This window comes from Chaetura pelagica, unplaced genomic scaffold, assembly GCF_000747805.2.
Source record: "Chaetura pelagica isolate M959 unplaced genomic scaffold, ChaPel_1.0 scaffold109, whole genome shotgun sequence".
Taxonomy (NCBI): domain Eukaryota; kingdom Metazoa; phylum Chordata; class Aves; order Apodiformes; family Apodidae; genus Chaetura; species Chaetura pelagica.
The window spans coordinates 3,859,936-3,883,793 of NW_009970725.1; the positions used below are offsets into that span (position 1 = coordinate 3,859,936).

The 23,858-nt window shown below is 39.7% G+C and overlaps 1 protein-coding gene across 1 annotated transcript in view; it reads right to left on the minus strand.

The window, feature by feature from the left end:
* DTNA (dystrobrevin, alpha) overlaps positions 1 to 23,858 on the minus strand; it is a 95,284-nt gene that overhangs the window by 17,255 nt on the left and 54,171 nt on the right. Inside the window, 8 exon segments of the mRNA XM_010006818.1 lie at positions 1,737 to 1,754; positions 3,202 to 3,298; positions 6,867 to 6,980; positions 8,326 to 8,423; positions 10,443 to 10,530; positions 17,244 to 17,336; positions 17,970 to 18,047; positions 22,717 to 22,829. Coding sequence (XP_010005120.1) covers positions 1,737 to 1,754; positions 3,202 to 3,298; positions 6,867 to 6,980; positions 8,326 to 8,423; positions 10,443 to 10,530; positions 17,244 to 17,336; positions 17,970 to 18,047; positions 22,717 to 22,829 — 699 coding nt within the window.

The window sequence follows — 23,858 nt, forward strand, 5'->3', positions numbered from 1 at the left end:
GTCGCTCTCAGAAGAAATGTGGTTTTCACAGGCTAGAGCTAACGGCCTGAAACCTGCTGTGATCATCAGTAGTGACTTCTTGGTAATCTCGGCAGAGAAACCAAGCACTGAATTGCTCCCAAACCTCAGCAGCCCCACTAGCTGAGGGGAACCACCCCAGCCACCACAAATGGGTGGCTTCAGCTTTTACGTTGTGCTTGGTCGCAGCCTATCAATATCCACCTGCCTTGTAGGAAAACTTCCATGCATTTTCTTTAATTCACCATCCCTAGTCAACGTGCTAAGGATTTTAAGTTAACCCTTGCTAAACAGGAAAAGATTTCCCACTGGCAAGTGTCAAGCATGCTTAGGATAAAATGCTTGCAACGAAAGCTGGCGTTACAGGAGTTTTAGCCCATCGCTCCCTCTGCCGGAACTGCACTGGGATGACAGATGGGGAAAGTGTCTCACAGCCTCATCCAACGACAGGGATGTGAAAACCTCATTATCCTTTCTCAGGCAAGGGCAGAAAAGAAACAGAAAGCTCATAAGCATTAAATTAATTGCCAGACTGCTCATTCCAAATGAATTCCTCCAGAAATTAATTTAATCCCGTTTCTCTCAACAGATCATGAATGGCAGTGTAATGGGGATCATTTCATGGAAATGGTGAGAGTTAATTCCGTAGCATCATCACCTGGTGTTCAGTGAAGCTATTACTCTCGGAAGCAAAAAAATAATCTCTCATAATAGCCTGAAAATGTGCTTTCACTTACACTCTCCAGTGAGCATTTTATATGGTAGGGAAACTTCTGTCACATTGGAAACTTCTCTTTTGGAAATGGAAGATCTTTTAACACTGTCATGCAGAATCAAAAAGACAGCCCTTACACAGAGGAGATGTTTGGTCAGACACACTTTTTTTTTGTGCAGCAGATTTATGCTCTACAAAAATTACCCAAAATGTTGGGTTTATGATGGGGAGAATTACCTACAATCTCTGCATGCTCCACCATAGATAGAACACATCAGACTTGTGAGTGTACTTCAGCTGATGAAAGTAAAAGGAAGTGTGTTTTGTTAAATTGAAACATTTTTATTTGACTCATAAATCAAACTGCTGCCTGAAATTCTTTTTTTTTACCCTAATATCTTTACAAGATTCATTTCAATACTATAAAGGTCCAAAACAATTTAATCTTCTAAAATTTACCATTGGTAACATAAATACTTACCCTTTTTTATTCAGGTGGTAGAGCCATTTAGAAACTACATTATTTTTCTGAAGACTAATGGGACTGTTAGTGCTGACTTTAAAAGATGTGCACACCATGTCCTAACATTTTTCTGGATGAGGTGGGATTTCAAACTCATTGTCCTGGTCTAATTTAAGCTCTTTAAAGTTCCAGAATTTTCATTGCATTTTCAAAATGTTATCTATGCTAGAAGTCTTCTTTAATGAATATTCTATGTTGGTTTCACTACATTTAAGTGATGGTTTCACTGTCTTACATGCTTTTATTTAGAGGAGTGAGAAAAAAGATCAAGACTCCTTGTAGCCTTTCTAGAGTGCTAAGATGTTTAATTGTAAAAGTTGCTTCAAAAATACTTGAAATTATTGTTTGAAAGAAGTGCAAAATATTAATTTTGGTCAAAAGAACATGCACACATTTCAAATACAGGAAGTAAAATAAATCACAGGAACACCATCACATTTAGGAGTTAGTAATGCCTGCAATAAGTCAATAACTTACTACCTGCTTCAATTCTTCTTCCTAAAGAAAAAGAGGATCAGCACATGAGATTAGCCAGAATGTAAGTAAAGAACAGAATACCAAGCCAAATTTGGAGTACAGGGTTAAAGCTACAGTTGAGATAACTGAAGGAATGTGACCAGGTTTGGTCCCAACTCAGCACACTTAGAAACACCAGACAAGTACAAAGTGTGCAGAAAGCTACCATCATTTCCTGCCCCAGATTCTCCTTGTCCAGGGTGTGCAATGACAGCAGACAGCCCTGATTATTAGCTGCAGCACTGCAGAACTTGACAGGTAAAGTGAAAAGCATCCTGCCTACTCCTAGCTCCCAAAAATCTGCTGGCTATTCAGTGGGCTCTGCTGCTCAGGTGCCACCATTTCCTGCCTTGTGGCTGCAGAAGCCTGTGCCTGAGGAGATGCAAATGCCATAAGGGGTCAAACTTGTCCTTTGATGCAAACACGTTGCCTGATGGATTTCCATGAAATTGTTTCTGCATTTATCAGAGCCATATTTGACCCAAGTTGCACTGTACTTCCAGCACACATTTTAGCTGGCATGGCCAACAACAACATTAAGATCACTTTCTCACAATGTGAATTTCTGGTATCATCTGTGTCCTGAGGCACATCAGGTAAATAGGGCTGGAACCTGCAAATACAGGCACATTTTCCATCCTACCCTAGTCTGTCTTAAAAATGCACATGCTTTGTGATATCACCACTTTTAACTGAAATCCTTTGTTGAGGCATGTTTCATCTCTTTCATGCATCACAAGGGCTGTTTTTTGTATCCCTGAAAATGACCAAGTATTGATGGGGAAGCATCTCTAAGATCAGAGAGTTAGATGTGGTTGTCAAATGGCACATCTGACAGAACTATGGGCAAAACTAAAGGAACTAGTAAAACAGTTCTGTATTCGGTCAGCTGGAGTAGATAATCGTGTACAGTGCTGAACTGTTTTTGTCACAGTTTTAGTTATCTCAGTCTACATGTTGTTCTGTTTCTTTTCTCATTCTTTTATTTTGTTTTGTCCTCAACTGAGAAAAATATAAAAACACCTGAAACTGGACCACAAAATATTTTGTGTTTGGACATTGTTGAATGGTGGGTCCAGAGATTGCCAGCCTGAAATCTGGAGATGCAGCCAAATCCTTCTGCAAATGAGTAAACAGGACTGCATTGTATCATGCTGCAATATTGTTCAAGGGATTGTATTAATTAGTGAATAACTTGAAGCTGTCTCTAATGTTCCATCCATTTAGCAGCAGGTGACAATGATGATGTGGTGTTACCGCAGCAACATTATTTGATACCCCTGAACTGAAAGACGAAAGCAAAAAATAGAAAGGGAAGGAGTCAAAGCCAAGACTTATGGGTAGAAACAGTAACTGCAGAATTCTGTGGTCAAGTCTCCTCCCTCTCCTCTTTCGCTTCACTCTGGTAGTATCAGGTGCAGCTCCTTACCTTTAGCAGTTTCATGAGGCCTTCTAACTGAACCATAAGCTCCCTCCGGCTTTCCTGGAGAGCAGACATCCTCTGTTCCAGCTCATCCTTCCGCTGCCTGAGAAACAAGCAGATCTGATCAGAGCTCACCCCTCGCAGCATCAGCTTTTAACTGCATCCTTTCCCCAGCCTGTCTATGAGGTGTATGTCTACAGACTGCAGGAGAGCAAACACAAGGTATGAATTCAGCACAGTGCTTAGAAATGGAGCTGCACGAAAGCTATGGAGTTCCCTCATATCAGGGAATATTCACGGGACTGAATATAGTGATTAGTAAAAAGACAGACACTGACACAAACCCTTGTCCAAAGAAGAAATGAGGTTCAAACAAATTTGTGTTGTAGTCCCTTGTGGGAATGCCTGGCAGTTTTTGTCTTTGGATCTCCCCAGTCAATAACTTCACTAGATGTCAAGAGAAATTAAAGCCATGCCCCGAAGGACAGGAAATTACAGCAGGGGCACTGAACAGAACAAGATATGAGAGAAGCTAAGAGAGTTCAGAAAATTCAGCCAGAAAAACAGTGATCTGTTTTTGTTTATATATATAATTTTTTTTTTCTTTTTTTTTTTTTCTTTTTCTGAAAACAAGAGCAAGACTATCATGTATTGGAGATACAACTGCTTGAAAAATAGCTCTTTGTACTTGGAGTCCAGTGCTGGTCCTGTGAGAGTGTGAATATGGAGCCACTCCAAATCTGACAGGCAGTTTGTGGCCACATAAGTGGGAACAGTTTTGATTCTGCTCAGTTCTACTGCATAGGACTGGGTTCAGCACTTGCACATGAGAGGTCCCCACATAGATACAAAATAAAATTGTTGCCTCCTGGAAGCTATGATATAATTAACAACATTAGTGTTGTAAAATACACATATGTGGTGTATTTTATACAGTGCTGTGTTACAAATAACACAACAACACTTTTGTTAGCCTTGTACTACCTGTAAATTATGACAATTTAATCCTAAATGAAAAAGCACCAGAGCCAACAAGACTAGATACATTTCCTGTATTTAGAGAAACAGGAAACCCTGATTTTGAGCACTTCCTATGAATGAGCAGTTTCTGATATAAACAGCACCGACCTCTCTCTACAGGATTGCTCACGTGTGCTACCTCTCACTTATGTAATAGGATCATATAGTAACACTGACAGGCTGTACATACTCTTCTGGAGGATTAATCTATTTTCTTCTATAAATTGTCTGCCCTGGCTTTTCTTTTCCAGGCATGTAATAGTTGGAAATGCTATGAACTGTACAAAGGCAACTGAGTTTAAGAAACTGCTAATAAAAATAAGAGACCTTATCCAAGTAACTCAAAGTGGCAGGTTCTGCACAGATTTCTGCTGCGTTTTAGATTTATTCTATGGGAGAGAGACCCAAGAAGTATGCACTGCACAGACTGCTCCTCTAATCTTTTTTCTAGCTGTACTCTGGAGCAAGTTCTTGGAAATAATGGACTTTCCAACCTGTCTCCAAGACAGCACTGGTCGTGTGAAGGAATGCTGTGTTCTGAACCTCATTTCAGTTGCAGCAACTAGTAAAAGATGCTGAGACAGGCATCCACAACATACTTTACAGATTCCAGCATTTCTTAATATTATATGATCCAAGTTGCCCTACTGCCCTAATTGCTTCAAGTCCCAAAAATCTGTGGGGGAGAACTGATACAAATCAGTGCTATTTGGAGTCCTGCTGTTTTACATATGATGAGAACAGCCCCGTGACACCTTTAGTGTCTCAGAGTTTGAAGTGGTGTAGAAATTCCACAGTGAATCAAAAGCCTATCTTTTGCCTTTCAATCATGAACACTCTAGAAGGTATGCAAGGCAGTACAGACCCACAGATTAAAGGCTGTTCTCTGACACTGCACATTAAATCAGAAAGGATATAATCATCAAGGAACTCAGTATCACTGCCCTAGGGACACCCTGTGTCAGAAAATTCAAATAAGGTTATTATGCTTCTTATATGTGTAGCAAAATTGAAAAGAGGGGAAAAAAAAGTAGTCTGTCTCTAACACTGCACAAAAATTAGTTTGGGTTTTTTAAAGGATAATGAACTTTATTTGTCAACTACACAGAAAGCTAATCTCCTAAATCTGCTTAAAACAGACTTGAGGCTTGATGCACAGGAGCTACATGGTACACATTTTCATCACGGTCAGTTTTCTGTGTCTCACAGAATGTCACTTGGCTGTAGGTATCTGGAAGCAATTACACATTAAATCACTCATAGAAATGAAGAAGCTAATCTGTGTTCAGATTGGAAAGCAAATGTAATTGAAACAGAAAAACATTTTACTATGGAAAACTCAATAAAACTACACAGTATTTGTAAAGAAAAAAATCAGCACAATTTCTTACAGGAATTTCCTTTGCTTATGAATCAGACAACTAAAATATGACTTGTGTGAGGAGCAGCTAAGTGGCCAAAAATGTTCTTTAGTCTTCTCATGAGAGAACTGCTCTGTTGGAGGGATAAAACTTAATCTAGCATTGTTTCACTGGAAATAAAGAGTGTTTACACTCTGTTCTCTATTCACATGAAGTGCTTTGAATAGTTCTTACTGGATTCTCTGTCTGTCTCTCACAACATGAACTCCAGGACTTCCAGTGAGCCTATGAATCTGGGCTGATGACAATTTTCTCTCTTCAGTGTGATATACACGACAATTATTATTTTCATGTACAGCATACTAATTAACATGCAGACACATCTATATCAATGTTTTCAGCTGTGTGAGATAATTGGAGAAATTATCTTCTAAATCTTCAGCTGCTGCAGATGACATTACTCCTCACTTCCCACGTGACAAGCAGGGTCATTCTGCAGCCTGGTTTTTCACCCGGAAGAGAAGTGATCTCTCCTTGTGAGCTCAACACATGGGAGAAATTTCCCAAATTTAAAATCTAATTCTGGCTGTATTTTCATATAGCTCTGTATTTACTTTAGCAGAAGGGAGAATCTTTGTGGAAGCATTTGTCCTGACAGAACAACATTTTTTTTGCCATATAATTAATGGCACTTGGACAGGGCTGTGAGGACCTATTCCAAATGACCTAAGGGCCTAACTCTGCAAACACTAATGCACACGCTTAATTTAATGGAGATGAGTAATACGTGAGATTCCTCATGAATGCTGTTCAAAGCATAAGCTTAATTACTTTTAGGACTACAGCCTGCACTGGAAATGGAGAAAAAAATGCACATTGTACCATTTACTCACACATTGTGCTGGGCATCAAGAAGGCAGGGACAAGCTCTTTTCACTTGTGCCCTGTGACAGGACGAGGGGCAGTGGATTCAAACTCGAGCACAGGAAGTTCCACCTCAACAGGAGTAAGAATTTCTTTACTGTGAGGAACAGGCTCCCCAGAGAGGTTGTGGAATCTCGTTCTCTGGAGGCTTTCAAGACCAGTCTCGATGCCTTTCTGAGTTATGTGCTGTAGGTTTTCTAGTCCTGCTCTGGCAGGAGGTTTTGGGCTCAATGATCTTCAGAGTTCCATTCCAACCCTTAACATTCTGTGATTCTGTGATACTCAAAAAAGCCCCCAAACCCATAAGCCAGGCTATCTCCTTTTACTGAGAAGTCATTGCCAGAGGTTTTACATCTCTAGACTTACCTCAGGAGCCGGAGCTCTGCAAGAAGAGTGGGATTTTGCTGTGCCTTCTCTGGTGTGGGCTGAGATGCTTGCTCATGTTCAAGTCGCAGCCTCTGGATCTCCTGCAGGATTTCTCTTGGGGAGGAGAATACACAGCAGGCTACAAGTCAGTAATTTTCCACTAAACCAGCTTGCTGGACATCACAAGCAGAGAAAAAGTGTGACTATATATAGCTCTTTAACAACACAGATACAATGACCATGCTGCAACCAACAAAATAAGCCCTCAGCACTGGGACAGATCTCTGGAAATTTTTAAAATAAACTTTTAGGATTTCACCACAAAGGGAAAGGTTTCTTCAAGACCCCCAAAAATCAGATGTAGATGTAAAATAGCAATATGCTTAATTATACTGCTCCCTTCTTCCCCATGAACATTCCGAGCATCGCGTGAACTTCACAAAAACTAAAATAATATTCCCTCTTAAGTATCAGAAATAAATACCTTACACTTAAAAATAATTTTAGTGTAAGCATAGATATGAGGGTGGTCACCGACTGATAGAGAAGCTCCTTAATGCAACTTGTTAAGGCTGGCTTGCCAGCCCCACAGCTCTGTCGAAAGGCTAGTACAGAGCTTTGCAGCAGAAGGTTGAAACCTTTGTGGATTTTTTCTCTTTTTCACAAAAAGTGCTGCACAGCAGACGGTCAGGAGGCTGCCTTGGACTATGAAAAACAAATGAAGACTGGGGCTGGTGGTTCATTACACGGTGACAGAAGGCGGTGCAGAGTTCCGAATAGGAAACCATCTGGTCTGGGCCGGCCTCTGTTTTACTGTCCGGCACAAAAGCAGAGCTTTGCTGCCACACATTTCATGGCATCGGGCAAGTCTGATACCCAGGGCCAGATCCTCTGCTGATAACAAACAGGCAGCTCTCTTCTTTGGGTCTGGCTGGCCTGTTTCTCCTGGACATTCTCAGTCTCGGTCACATCCATACCTAGTGTCTCATTTGATCAGCAGCTTAACTTGCTGCAAGCCTTTCTGCAAAGCTCTCCCTGGCAGGCGGTGTTCTGGAGAGCTTTAATCATCTTCTTCACAAATAAAAGCAAGGGACCATATCATTATCAGTGTGACTGATCCTTTTATAATTTCATGTTACAATGCTACAGAGGATCCGACTCAAAGTTAATCTGGTTTTGAAACAGGACAGGCTTCTTTTTTCAAAAACTCTTAACAAACAGCAGCTGCAAACAGTGCATTAGGCCACTGAACAGCACACTCATTAAAACACAAGGTGGCTGCGGATCTTAAAGCCTTTGTCATATTTTGCAGGCCCTTTTGTGCCCTCTGCTTTTTGTAGGGGGAGGTGTATGCACATGTATAAGCACACTACGCAGAAGCAGGGGGTGAAAAATGTCAGGAAACACACACACAAAACATACGAGACCAAACAAAACCAGGTACCTGGGAGGTGCTTACCGGTTTTTATTTTCAAGCTCTGCAATCAGCTGCCTTTGTTGCTTGTTTGCATCAATGGTGAAGGAGATATCAGATGCCCCTCTCTGCTGCCCCTGCTGCTGCTGTAAAAAGGAGAAGGCTGCATTGAAGGAGGAACAGCCAGCATGCAGCCAGGAGTTCAACACAGAGCTGTTCTAGGAAATCTCCTTACAGAAAGTGCAGTACCAGGCTTGCCTGGTACGCTAAAAAAAGAGCATCCATGTTGTGCTCATACCAGTATGGCTCCGTTGCAACTAAAAGCAGGGTAAGTGCTAGAGTAAATAAGACTTAGTGTTTATCATCCAGGCATTCATTGCTTCCTAAAGGAGTTTTCTCTGAATCAATCATAAAAGGCAACGGAACTGCTGCCGGCAGTTGCTTTACTGTAGCTCTTAATTTTGATACTACATACAAAAGGAATACTCTGAAGCAAAACCAACTGTCTCTCTCCAACGAGAAGTGGAGTATCCAGTGTGTGTGTATCCAGTGCAGCGAAGCCTTCTTTTCTTGGAAGTATGGTTTTCCTTCCAGTTTGAAAGTTGTACTCGGTTCTCAGTCTGGCTGTGTGGCCCATTTGGCCAACCTTTCCTGTACATTCTGATGATATTTCAGAAAATCTTTCTCCAGTCTTTCAAGAACCCTTTTTTCCCCAATAAAATGAATTAGGAATTGAACTATTTCCCTGTGCTTACTACAGCTTAATTGGACGATGCTCTTTTACATCTTCATCAGCAGTAAGCAAATATCCTTTTTTTGGTTCACATTCTTGTAATTCAGCATTGAATCAATGACAATGCTGAATAAGACATTTAAAGTTTCACAGCTATCAAAGATAGCATTTTATTTCTTACTTCAACCTGAAAGAATCAGGCATTAAAAAATACACTGCTGAGTTACTACTGCTGTGATCTGAGTGTTTCTCACCAAAAGAACCCTGAAATTCAGTATTTTCCTTCAGAAAGGAAATATTGTTTCCTAAGTTACCCCACATCACAGACACGTTATATACAACTGATTTCTACCAGTTTCTGCCCAGAGACACTATTAATGAGAAATCTTGTTCCCATAAAGAACTACTATCCTTCAGAAACAGAACCACCAAGTACAGGTTGACTTAAACTTTGAAACATTCTCACAGGTCTGGAAAGGATTGTGGAAAGGATTGATTTGGTCTGGGCAGAACAGGAGCACCCATGAACTCCTCTCTTCCCCTGCAGCTGCAGGTAGTGTGAAAACTCCCATGACAGCTCCTGCACAGAGTGGCAGCTTCATCTTCTCTGCCTGCACTCGGGATGAACGTGACTCCACGCTTTTTACACGAAGAGCTGTGCTTGATTTCACCCTTTCAGTTGACTTCGCAGTGTAAATCTCAGAGTGAAAATATGCTTCTGGGCACTCTGGACCAGCTGCTTTTCACTTAACCATCATTTGTGCTCTCTTGTTCTATCAAATGTGCTGAGATGGAAAAAAAGTAACTAGGCTGACCTTATTTGTGCCATTTAAGATTTTATATACTTCAATTAGGCTCCTGCTTCATTCTCTCTTATTCCTGAATACAGTTAGTGAGGTTTTAGCCTGTCATCATCTTCTATCTTGGGATGCATAGAGCAGAATAATCAGTGCTCTGAAATGAAAATGGGAGCCAGGGCTAATGCAGGGGTCATTACAGTCTCTCTGCTGAAGATCACTCTTTAAAATCCTCAGCACTTAGGGCCCTAGTGGCTGTAATATTTGAACTAAAGAGTAAAATGGATTAACCACCCCATTTTTCCACTGCAGTAAATCATTAACCTTTAACCAAAGCTAGTTCCGATAATATTTTCTAGTCTTTCCTGAGTTCAAGAAGTCAGATTCCCTTTGCTGTAATTGTTTAAATACCACTGCATTAGTATATAGATTATATGCATTAGTATGTGGATTCTTTGGTTTAAATGGACTGCATAAAAATGTTATTACTGAAGCCTAAGAGCATCTGATGAAAAGGATATGGGAAAAATAATCCATTAATCATTAAGACTGTCAGACGTAATTTCCCTCATCTTGCCAAGCCCCTGCAACATGACAGAAGGAAAGTGCCTTCCTTTAATTAAAACACTTACTGATGAAGAAGTTTCTGCTGCCAGCCTTGCTGCATACCTGGCGATCAGCTTATGCTCTTCATCCAGGCGACTTGCGCTGTCGAGCACACTGCTCAGGGGTGGAGGGGAAGGAGGGGAGACAGGAGAATAACAATACACAGTGAAAAATCACCATTGCTCTGGCTCACTGGCCACTCACGCGCGCTCACAACAGAATTTAGAAGCAAAATTAACAATGGCAGATGTTAATTGAGTGAAGGGGAGAAGTGGGAGGGTAATTTCCCTGAAAGGCTCAGCAACAGGGGCCAGGCAGCACCTTCCCTTGGGGGAAAACAGCAGCGACCTGCAACCCCTTGCCAGGGACATGCAAGGTGCAACTCGCAGTCCACTCTGTCCAGAGAGGGCTGGCTGTTGGTTAGGACCACCAGTCAGCATTTGTTTTTACTTCTCAGCCTTCTTGGTATCACCTAGAAGAATGATTCCTCTTTGGGTATAGGATTAAAGGGAAACCCAATGTTTGTTGAGGCCAATCGCAGAAGCTTTGTCAGGTTTGCAACAGAGAACACTACTTAGATAGTTTTGCAGGACACTTACTGAGGCATCATGGGCCACAGTTTGGAACCACTGATCTAGAAATTTATAATCAGACTCTTTTATTCTTGGTTTTTAGATATTTTGGAGTAAGATTTCAGGGAATCACATAATGATGTACTGCTAATCCCAGACTTGGACTGGGAGCCAACTCCTGCTGTCAGGATGCAGGAGTCTACTTAGCACTGACTATGAAAAGCAGCTGCTTTGGTCACATGCACAAAATCTCCAGAGAAATCACTCAGAAAGTGCAAGAACTTACTGCAAGTATGCTGAATTTCTTTCAAAGATGGCAATTTATTACTTTGTATAACTTTGGGGTTTTTTTTTTCCTAACAATATCACAGGCAAATGTTTCTCTCAGCTGTCCTTATTTTAAATGAAGTCTATTATTTAATCAGATGAGCAGGCAAAAAGGAATATAGTAAGAGCCTTTACTATTTCTAAATATCTAGAAGCTTGCAATGAACAACCAAAACTAAGAAACTGAGAAAAAAATGAAATATGAAGAGGATTTAGTTGACCTTGGATAATCTTGGGATTTAGAATCCTACACTGCATTAATTTTAGTGTATAAAAAAAGAAAAGAAAGTGAAGCCCCTAAGAAGAGGTGAGAAGAGTGCTTTGCTGTGTGGAATACAAGACAGCCTGGAGACTACCCCAGACAGAGGTAAGTCTGATCCCTTTTCTTATGCCTTGGCAACCGTCTGGAGTTTTGCCTGAAGGGAGACAGGCACAGGCCTCGCTACCAACGGGCTCTTCAGGACATGCAACTGCTTGCTGGAGAATGAGCTTCATGTTTCAAAAGAGTGCACGAAACAAGGGTTATTTTGGGTGTGGGCATCTTACTCTTATTTTATCCCGGAAATTGTATGTTGAACCTGAAATGCCTTTCAGACAAAAATGACACTGGTGCAAAAAGTTTGGCTTTTGAAGAATTGGCATCTCTAAAGGGAAAAGGAAACATTTCTCCAGTATTTCTCAGTGAGTTCATACTCTCAGGTACCTCAGGGAACTACAATGTGCATCTTTTGGTTGGCTTGATTAAGTCCACTGAGATGTAGAAAGATGAGTAGTGGTTGATATTCATTGATCATTAAACTAAAGCTGGGAGTCATGAGGAATTGCTATGGCTTGCTGAGCTACAGGAAAAAAAACAAACATAATCTTTTTCCCATTCTGACAATAAATAACCTGTGAGACAACAAACATGAATTTTAGAAAAACAGTAAAGCTATGAAAAGGCAGACCCAGAGGGGTTCTGCATATGCTAAGCCTGTAAGACTTCTGGTGGTACATGAACACTGACTTTTTGGTTTTGGTTATGTTTAATTTATTTTGTTACACATACAGCTTAATTCCGTGCCTACTCAGATGCTCATGGGATAACTGATTTACTTTCTGAAAGGACCCAAACTAAAGATATTTTTCTAAATTTATATAGGTCTGCTTCTTACATACTCATACTTACTGTCATCCAGGGAAAGAAAGGGGCAAGCAGCTCTTGTAAACACATAAAATTAAGCAAACCAGGTACCAAGAGTTACTTTAACGACAGTATAATTCGTTTTTAATTTTTCTGTAATGACTAAAACATCACATCCCATCATATGACTGTGAAAAGAACAAGCATTCAGCATCAGTTCTCCTTTACACAGTAAAGTGCAACCGTATTATCCACCTTGGAAAAATAATGGATTATGGTTCCACTTGTTGGCATGGTACAATCTGCAATATAGTTCTGAAATGGGAGTTAATCCCTGAGACAATGACTTTGCTGAATGAACCAAGTGACTGTAGCTTTTTTATTCTTACTTGCTATTTAATGTTTTGGATATATATTTACGTGTAGGTGGATGTAATAAAATAAGATATATTAGCACATCATATTTGATCTATGAATTCCACAAATCACTGGCCCCAAAGCTTTGTTAATTAAATTTCAATGTCTGAGATAAATTTAATTCTGAAATATACCTGTTCTATGCGATCATTAAGCACAGATGTATGTGCAGCAGCATTAGCATCAACTGCCAAGATTTTTATGTCCCAAGAGTTCTGATTCACCATAATTCACTTCTGTTTTACTTCAGCAACTTCATGGACAACGATGCAGTGAAATACACACAAGTTTTAAATATTATGAATATGTGTGCAGAATTTGGGACTCTCAAGAGAATGATTCAGGCATCCTTTGGAAGAAACTGAACATTTTGCATACAAATATCCTGCTGCTGATCATTCTTCTCTAAAACAATGCTTTAACACTGCTTCTCCATTACTGACCATTTCTTTAAAGACTTTACAATTATTAGAAATAACTGGGTGTGGCAGAATTACTATGATTCAGATGTAAAGTACTTCTTTCAGGACTTCTTTTTCAGGCTTTAGCTGATTCTGTGTAATATTCTGTGGTCTAAAGGAGATCCATACAGAAGAGATCTCAAAATGGCAGGCAAAGGATGAAAAATATCATAGCCTGTGAATAAAGGAATGACACTGGAGGATCTTTGCTATTTCTCAGGCTTTGTATGTGTCAACTCTGTCTGTTCTGCACTAGGCACCCTGCGACAGATGATATGGATGTCCTCTGATAGTTTTACAATTATGTCACCACTCATTAGAAAAGTCTCAGAAATGCCAATCTCTCATGAAGTTTTTGCAGTAGAGGTGTCTGTATTGTCTTCATGATATGCTGTTTTTCGACAAACTGTCACTTAAGAAATAATTTATCACAGAAAACACTGACAAATTAAAGGGTAGGTTTCTAAGCCTCAGGGCTGTAAGAACAATGTCCTAACAGCAACCCACCAAATGTATCCCGAAGATTGTTTACCGGTGAAACCTTCAATATTGTCCTGGTTTTAAGGGACTTTAAACTGAGATACATCATCTGAGCCTTTTGCTATTCTTAATCTGCCATTTACTTCAGGATCACCAAGATTTTACCATCAAAATGTTAATAACCCTTGGGTATGTGGGCTAACTCAAGGGAACCAAGTGTCTATACGTTTCCTCTATCAGTGGGTCTCTGAATGTTTTTGCTGTTTCAAGGGAAGATTAGACCAGCCTTCCTAGCTAGAGTTAGTTGTTGTGCACAACCCCTTAATAAACATTTTTAAAATGCCATAGAATACCATTCTACAGAAATATGACTTGCCACAGTACTATGCCACAGAACATTAAAAAAAAATCAGAAAATAACTTTGTATGGAATTAAAATAACCTCCTACTTATAATACATCTTATTTTCTACTGCATCCTGAGACTGAAATATGTGGCATTATTATTCAAAACTAGAAAAAGTTTCTAACTTATTTGAACAAAAAGGAAAAGTATTTGCAGTTATAAGTTCTTATGTAGAATCAGAAACTGAAGATGAACTAAATTAAATATCAAGTATCGGTTTCACATGATAAAATGCATGTTATAATTAAGCTAACCAAAACATCTGACTAAAGGATACTTTTTCTACCCATACAGTTACTGTAAGTAATGAATTAATTATTTCTCTTATTTCTTAATGTGCCCTGGAGTACTGGATTATAAAAAACCCTCGAGTAGCTTATTTGCCTGTGAGGGATGGAAAGGAAAACTAGTACTTCTAGTTGTGGTATCAAGTAACTGCAGATGAAAAATAAAATATAAGCAGTGAAAATTAATTAAATTAATTGAAACCACACAAAATACAAATACTAGTTACACCTGAAATAGAGGAAAAGGTATACTGGACTATACTGATCATTAGGACTATAAATGAGCCTGACTCAGTATCTAACAAACCCCCTTGTTTTGGCTCACAAAGTATTTCTGCAGGTTTGTGTTGCAGGTGAAGGTCCAGCTACAATCACTCCTCTTTTAAGCTCTGGCTGCCAGCAGCACATATGGGTATGTCCACGTGAGAATTCACAGGCAGACACAAGAGCTGAGCTGGCCAGCCGCAGCCTCCCCTAAATCAGAAGCTACCTGGTTATGGTTAACAACACAATTTACTTGGGTTACCAAATATCATTAAGTTGCAGGGTGAAATAACTGGAACACAGCACTGTCCTGACACAGCTGTGTGGGTTTTGTGCAAAGTGTGTCCAGTGATTTTGGGACATTTTCTCAAGAAGCCATTCGAGGCTACATGAGATGCAGCAGCTGAGCCTATTGCAGAGGCCTCACTTACCTCCTCCTCTGGAAACTGGCTTCATACAGGAGCTCCAGGATAGTAACACTTTCTTCTTCTTGTATTTATCTAACTACAACCATTCACTTTCTGTACTATCAGTCTCACTGCTACAAAGCAGAAAATAGCAATACAGCCTGGTGTGATGTGTGACTAAAACTGCTGTCCCTCTCAGTTACATTTCTGTCAAATTTTAATTGGTATCTTACATAAATTACTGAGATTGTTTCTCACTGAGGATGCTGTGACTGCAGTGATTTAATGTCAGTAATCAGATGTTATGTACTAGGCTTTGCATCAGTTATTTAAACAACTAAGGCCATTATCAGTCACTCTCCATTCATCCCTCAAAATTAAATTTGAAGGATGTTATGGCACATGATTTCCATGTGCATACTTGAATATAACTACTATGAGTTGGTGAGGTTGGCTCAGAAGCTTGAAGGAACAGGTTGGCATACACTGGACAAAATCTAGAGGATGAAGACGGTAAAGATGAAGCCAAGCAAGCATTCTCAAGTGGAACAAAGTGGTGGTCCTCAGTGAAGCTAAATGAATCACAGACACAGCATCCAAAATGCCATGCCTGACACACCAGCCTAGCACCAGAATTTACTCTATGCCATGTCCGTTCTTTGTTTGTCTCCTGAACAACTGAATCAAGTCAATCACATATTTCCTTCTCCTTCTTCAATGAGATTGAGTGGTAGTCTACTCCTGTCTTCAATCACAGACGGGCAATGACTGGTCTACACTCATGCCCCAACAGCCTCTTTTCACAGCCACAGTGTAAAATTTCTACTCAGTAAGCCTGCTTTCTGGAAGGGCTTCTCCAAAACTAAATTCCCCTTAAAAATGTTTTTGTTTTGAAGAAATGGTTTTCATTTTCCTCAAAATTAGTTTGCCTTTTGCCTTGCACATTCCAGTGGGCTACAGAGTAGAGAAGTGGGTCCAGGACAATGCAGGCAGACTTTTTTCTACCAGGCATGGCAAATCACCCCCATTTTCCATTGGAGCTACACACAGAAGTGAATTTTGTAAGACTGCAGAGAACCATTGCATTCTCCCTTCCAAATGAAGTTTATTGCCTTCTCTACATATAAGACTAAATGGAGAGTCTCTCTTAACCTGGGAAATGCTCTGCAATAACAGCATGGGAAACTGAAGGGTTTGTTGGAAGCAAAAGAAACATCATGAGCACAGCTTTTTTAGAAACACTCAACAGTTTTCTGTTCAGCACCATATTTTCTAGGGCCATATACTGCTCTGCTCACCACATTGCTGGAACAGGGCTGGAAAGTCTAGAGTTCTGTTGCACTTGGAGAGGTGAGCCAGAGCCAGTGTTCCTGCTCCCTGGAGTGATATGATGTGGTGTCACCATCCAGAAGTGCTAGGACAGCAGGTGGGTTTAGGAGACAAAGCTCTGTATTCACTCCAGCAGAAATAACAAAACTACGTTCAAGACACCAACTTAAAAAATGGGCATACTTGAATCTGAACAAAAGGACAAATTTATATTCAAGATTAGAACAACGCAGAAATCAGGTAGATTTTAAAAAAAAAGACTGATGTATGTTAAAACTGAAATGAATGTCTTCCTTTGCTAGGTTAATGAGCAAATCCCTATTATTACTATTGCCATTGCTTACATACCACTACCATTCCTTACTGCCAAGGTAAAGCGAAGGTATAAATTACGGATCACCTCAAAATTACTACCTTGAAAACGTGGACTTGTTAGTCATCGTTGCATGAAGATTTCTGTACCATTCCCAAATCCTGCACTGACTAAAGCATGGTATTCCCATCAATTTGTACAGCTGTTCTTAGCCAAGCAGTTATTTGCAATCCCTTGCTACTCAGCACCACTACAGAGCATGACAGCAAGTGCCATCATCCCCCAGCTCTGGGAGGACACACCCCATGTTCGTATGCATCCCCTTTAGGTTAGTGCCCATAAAGAGCTGCTTCAGCAGGTAGCCAGGAGGAAGCAGTGAGAGCACCTGGCTGACCAACAATCCCTGTCCTGGGTTCCCCAAAGGTGCCAAACCTGCACTAACCGTGCCGGGTTGCTCTGCAGCATGTTGACATACAACCCGATGAGAACATGTTCATCAGCCAGCCTGTCTGCAACATCGAGGCTGTACTGTAACCTGGAACGGGGTTGGGAAGAGAGGGGGACAGGTCCAGACAGACAGAGGGAAATAAACAGAGAAAGCAGGAGCAAGTGAGACCGTGAAATGGGAATTCAGGAACCAATACTTCAGTGTTCTTAGGAAAAAAATAATAATTCAAAACCGAAGACAGAAATAATTTTGTTATTATTGAAATGTTTATGTTAAGTATTTAATGGATTAGCATTAGAGTATTTAATGGACTTGATTAGAGAGAGCCTTGGAAATTACTGAGCTGCCAGATTCAGCCCAGGGACTGGAGCTGTACAGCACCATTTATTTCAAGATACAGCAGATTGTGAGGCTAACACTATTTCTTTTAATATACTATGCATTGCACAACTACATAAAATATACATATGTTACACACATGATTAACATACTGAAATCACAAGCTGGATTTGCTTGGAAGTGTCTGATCAAGACCTCACACATCCAGATGTACAGAAAAATATTTAAACATGCCCTGCTTAGCTCACTGGGTTAATTGGTTATAAAAATTTCCTCACAAAAGATGTTTATAGAATACATTCAAAGTGGAAGGAAGAGAGGAAAAAGTTTTGGTTTAGCTGTGTTAGTGCAAGCTACAAACATACTCTCTCTTTAACTTACCCTTTGCCTTTCAAGAAAGCTGGAGCAGCCCTAGCCAGCAGTTTGCTCTGCTCTACTTCAGTATTCTTGGAAGGAGAGCTAGTTAATAAGACAGGAAAACTAAGAAGAGGGTCAACAGTGATGTCTGAAATTAATTACAGAACAGAGTTTGGAGAAACTCATTCAAGTGCCTCAGACTGAATAAAAATTACAGTAGAAGCTTTAAAGAAAGTGTAGAAAACTTCAGGAAATGCAGTGGCAGGAATTTGAGTTTTCCCTCCTCTTCTCCAAAATCAAACTATAAATCCTATAGAAACTATAAGCACTACAGAAAAGACAAACAAAATGTGCTTCTCTCACAAATAGAGAGCTGGAGGCTTGTGTTGTTTCCAGGTGGAGTCTGAGATAAACATCACCCTTAAATGCAACTTTCAAGCTGGGAAAGCTTCATCATTAGTTTAACTGCCATAGGATGTTTTCAATAATCTATGGAGTTATGCTTATTTAGATCGAGTGATGTGATACAGCAGACTAATTTTGGGGAGTGCTGTTCTGATGATGATTTTCAATAAAAAAAAGTTTATAAAACCCACTTTTTTTTTGGTCTTTCCTGACTACAGTATTTAATGGATTGCAGTAACTGCATCTTTCCCAGTGATGAAATATCCATGTTAATAATTTCTTAAGACAAAACTGGCTAAAAATGGAGATATTTAAACATCAGTTATTCTTTCATGCTGCAGTATTTTTGGTTTAAAAAATAACAAAGGAAACAAAAAATATATTTTACTTTCTTATTTTTAAAAATTATTATTATTATTTTTTTTTTTTTTTTGCCTCCTGATACTGTAAATGTCTTTAACCAAAAGATGGATGCATGAGCATGCATGCACCTGTGCATCCAGGGGTGTGTGTGTACAGGCAGATGATGCACAAATGTGATGCATGATTAATCTGAGCAGATGTGGCACGGATGGACTGAAGATCAAAACCTTTAATATTAGGGCAAAGAAGGAATTCAGTAAGATGAAGTCTGTGTCATGGTCCTCCTTTTGGAAGTGGGTTCTGAAAAGGATGGCACCAAAGGGTGTCCTAAAACAAAAGCCCTATTGATTTATAATAAATCTGGAAGACAGCTGAATGAAATACTGTGCTGCACGGCAAGAAAAAATGCTTGCTTCACATTTCTCTGCCCATCAGCATGCTACTAACGTGTTGTGCTTCTACAAAGGCAATACCCATACAGATAAACATGCTCCATGCCACCTAGGAGGATACATTTTCCACCCATGTTTTCTTCCCAGTTACAGAAGGAAAATGCATTCAAGTGGTACAGGGCATGCCATTTCAGCCGAAAAAGGCAACTTTTGGTTCTTGAAGGAATACCACAACAAGAGACCAAAGACCCCAGGACAGATTTTTTGTGTTGCTTTTTAACAGTGTAGTGTGATGCCCCCTATACCAACCATAGGTTCTCCTCTCCTGTTCTCCAGAAGCAACACAGTTAGGGTGGAGGGGACACACAAGAACGGGTTTCTCATGGAGCAATTGATACGTCTATCAGTGTCCATTTCCTTCTTAGCTGATTAAACAAACATGTTTCCTCCAAACTCTTCTTCTAAATTATGTTTTCTAAGCTTTTCTGATGTTTGTGTGTCTTCTTGGGACTCTGTCATACTGGTTAGCATATCTGCCCCTGTGCTGTTGCCCTACACTGAGCGCAAACCTCCAGGCAGATGTGTCCTCCAGGGAACAAGTTTTAATGGCTTTCCACATGAAGTCCCAGGGTCAGATGCAATCTAACAATTATACTGCTGGCTGCAATTAGTTTGTGGTTCACTGTAACTGCTAGGTCCTCTGTTAAAATATTTCTGTCGATCCAATTATGCTCCATCTTTTATTTGATTATGTGCTTCCTTGCTACAGCACATTTCACTTATAATTACTGAGTTTCCTCTAACTGATTTCAGATCATTTGGACATCAATTACTACCATTGCAACTGATCTCATTTTTTAATTTAGAAACTGCTCTCCAAGCAGTCACTCCTTCCCATAACTAGTTCAACCTTTGCACCATCTATAAATTGCATACACTCACTCTATCAGTCCCACCAGGTCATTACAGGAACTAGTGCTTAAGTTTTGAAGACTTAAAACAGCCTTCAAGAATGCCAGCTGATATGGCCCCCTTCCTAGAATGACAAGCAAACTTTTGAAAATGTAATTACTGATTTTCACTGTTGCTCTTACACTTATTTCCCCTAGTTCATATCTTTGTGTCATACAGGACTATGTCAAAAGCCCTTTTAAGATCAACCTGTAATATATACTTTTTACCCACTGGACCAGTTATCCTGTCAATTAAATAAATTAGTTTGGTGTGACATAATTTGTTCTTCACAAATCCATCTTGATTATTTGTCATTGGTTTATTATCCTCTAGGTGTTCACCAATTCTTTTGTTATTTCAGTATCTTTGGATACCAATGCTAGGCTGTCTCTTATATAACCCTTTCCATCTTGGTCCCTTCGTCCACCTTCAACCTGTCTTCATTTGGAAGAGCTGACATTTGTCCTTGTTCTTCCACATCTTCCTACATTCCCCTCACATTCCTCAAAATACTTCTAATATTTCAGAGATTGGTTTGGCCACAGCGAGTTTCTCTGGGTGCTACCAACTGTTAAGACAAACTCCTGTTAAAATGAAATGCTTCACCATCCAAATTAAGAGACAAAACCTCCAACTCTGACCAAATGTCTACAAAGATGTAGAATTAACAACATGGGGGTAAACATTATACCTTCTTTAGTGTGTACCCAACTACTAAACAATCAGACCTACAAACATTTCTTTTAGTAGGTAGAAAATTGCTGATGAAATAAGGATTCTCATCTTCTTCTGAAAATAACATATGAAGGCAATGTGTAGTTCAAGTCTACTACACCCCTTTGACATAGAAACATGGACAACAGCAGCAACCAGGAAGTTTTGCTCCAAAGTCAGCTGTTGTCCAGAAATTTTGCCTAATCTCTTGCTATGCCCAGGTAGAATATCCAGTTATTTTTAGGTGTTATGTGGAGTTCAAAGACGCACCAACACTCTGACTCAGTGTTAAATAAGACTTAATTTCTCCTTGGTTATGGGCATTTGATATCATAATGCATTCCTTCTATCTACCATAGAACTGCCAAGTAATTTCCAGCCTAGCAGATCTTGCTGTTATGACTCCATTTATTCCAGTTTATTACTCCTTTAGAAGAACAAAATGTATTAGCTGTGAGGGTGGGGGCTGAGAAGAAATAAAGAAAAAACTGTTCTATTTCATCTCATCCCACCATAGCCCTATAATTTGATAGCTTAAAGATGACATTTATTAAGAAGGAGATTATATCCATTACGATAGGAGCTATATACTTTAAGGCAGCACTGGCATACTGCAGGTGGGGAACAAAAGAATCCAAATAAGCAAGAAAACATTAATTCAAGATCCATTTCCAGCAGCAGAATGAGTTGATGTACTGAATTCAGCATTTGCTGTTACACGGATAAACTGGTTGAGAATGGTTATGTTCCTGTGTTAACACAACTAGCTGAAATAAATACCACGTGAACACTACAAATCACAGTCTGTGCCCATTCTCCTTTGCATAAACATTCTAATTACATTAAAACTTTCTTCAAAGCTATCTGAAACCTCTGGATTAGACGGCAGCACAAATTAAAGTAACCATAAGTTATCTGCAGTGAAAACACAGCCAGCAGAGCTTTTAGTGTTGATTATGTTCAGCCAGAAATTTTACCCTGAGTTTGTACAATTTTTATTATAATATGAATCATGGTGAATTTAATATAAAATCAACACAATTGCAAACAGAGCTGTCAAGGTCTGTGTCTCTGATGTACAAGAGGATGGGCTTCTACTAATGAGGCCTGATTTTCCCAGGGCAATGATAATAGTAAAACCTAAATGAATGAATGAAGATACTGTTATTAGTCTCACACAGATTTAAAAACTTGGCATTTAGCAGAAAAGTACCTTGGTCTCAGTACTTTCTTACTGAATTATAGCACGGATTAAACAAAAGAGATAAAAAGGTCATTACACTCCACAGTAAAAAAATGATGGGGAAACTGTTCTTATCCAACTGCGTATTTCTTTTATGCAGAATGAAACAGCCTCTTCCTTCAGGTCACTAAGATGAGAGGGATGTAAATGGGAAGCCTTCCTTAGCTTCAGTAGGATTTGGATGAATCTTTTCTGTGGTCATTTTGAAAAGCCCAGCAAAGGAGGCTGGGGAAGGCTGTCAGCATGTGGCACCAACTGCAGAACTGTAACACCAGCAGCGAGATCCACGGAAGAGGAGGCTGGCTGGGAGACCTGGAGTAGCTTCCAGGCTCTTGTGCAAGCCTCTCTCATTCCTCGTTCAAGAACACAGCAGGCAAGTCACACACTGATGATGAAACCATAACAGTGTAGTTTTTTTGGTTTTCAAAAAAGATGTTTCCAACTTGCACTAGATACATTCATATGAATCCTACGTGAAAGGGTGAAATGAAAGGTTTGTGCAGGGCAGTAGCAAGAGCAGTTGGCAAAGCCCACGGCCAGCAGGAAGTCTATTCAAAAGACTAATTAGAGCCACAGAAACCCTCTAGACCACCAGAGCCTTCTTTAAAGAATATCTTTAGTAGTTTAGCAGAATGACTAACGATTTAGTGCATGAGCTACAGAACTACAGCAATTAGTGGGTTAGTGCTCTCATACTGACCGTGAATTGTTGTGAAGCTGATTTACATACAGCTTTATAAGAGAATGCTCATCAGCCACAGGACTGGCTGCATTTATACCCCCAAGTAACCTGAATAATTCAAACAATGAAACCTTGTTAATATTCCAAAAAGTATACACAGAGAGCAGTGTGTTCAGAGTGGGTTCATTACAATAAATGCAATTTGCAACCATTTAGAAGGGATACTGATGTGAGGTTTTGTAGGAGGCTTTTTCTTTTGAATAAAAAATATGTACATTAAATTAAAAAGAGATGAAAATAAAAATAATAAGAATAAGCTGTTAAACAACATCCTGCTAGGTCAATGAGACAAAAGTTACAAAACTTTCAGTATACAAGCAATATAATTGCTTCACGTATTAGTTAGCTCTAAAAAAGTCAGAACTGACTGCTGCATCATGGAGACCTTTTATTATATGTGGGTATCATATTATTCCACTTCTAAGGGCATCTGGGTATCTATGGTTGTGGGGGGCTTATTGCCTCCAGCCTTCAGGGGATTCTCCATCAAGGATTTCTTCCTTTAGGAGAAAAGGAATTCTAATGGCTCAGGAATCATGTAGGTTTAATCCCAATATTTAAAGACAGTTAGCTGAATTACTAAACTAACACAAAAGTAAATTAATCAGGATTTTTTCTTATGTAAAGAAAAACAAGCAGCACAGTAGATAGTGTTGTGCAGGTCTCTGGCCTAAATGTCAACATATACTTTTGTTGAATGAGCACAGGGACTTGGGATAAACAGAAGCAACATCTATGCTCTTAAAGAACATTGATCTTAATGACCTGCCCAGGAGAGGCCACAAATAGACTATTCTGTCTTCCCTCAGCACATAAAATCATATATACTCCAACAATAAAAATGAATTTGCAGCAGATCTGGTCTTGGGGGCTGCTTTGGGACTGGCTTCCAAAGAGCATCTCAGTCACACCCAGCAGCTTCTTGCACTAAGATAACACTGAGAGTTTGCAGTTTATAGCTCCCAGTAACAAAGTTCATAAAGCAAAGTAGTAGTAAAACCACCTAACTCTCTGCAGTGTGGTACATCCCTGGTTTGGTCACCCATGTGTACCCAGAGATGGTGTTTGGTTATTTGGGAATGCTGGAGCAAAGACACACA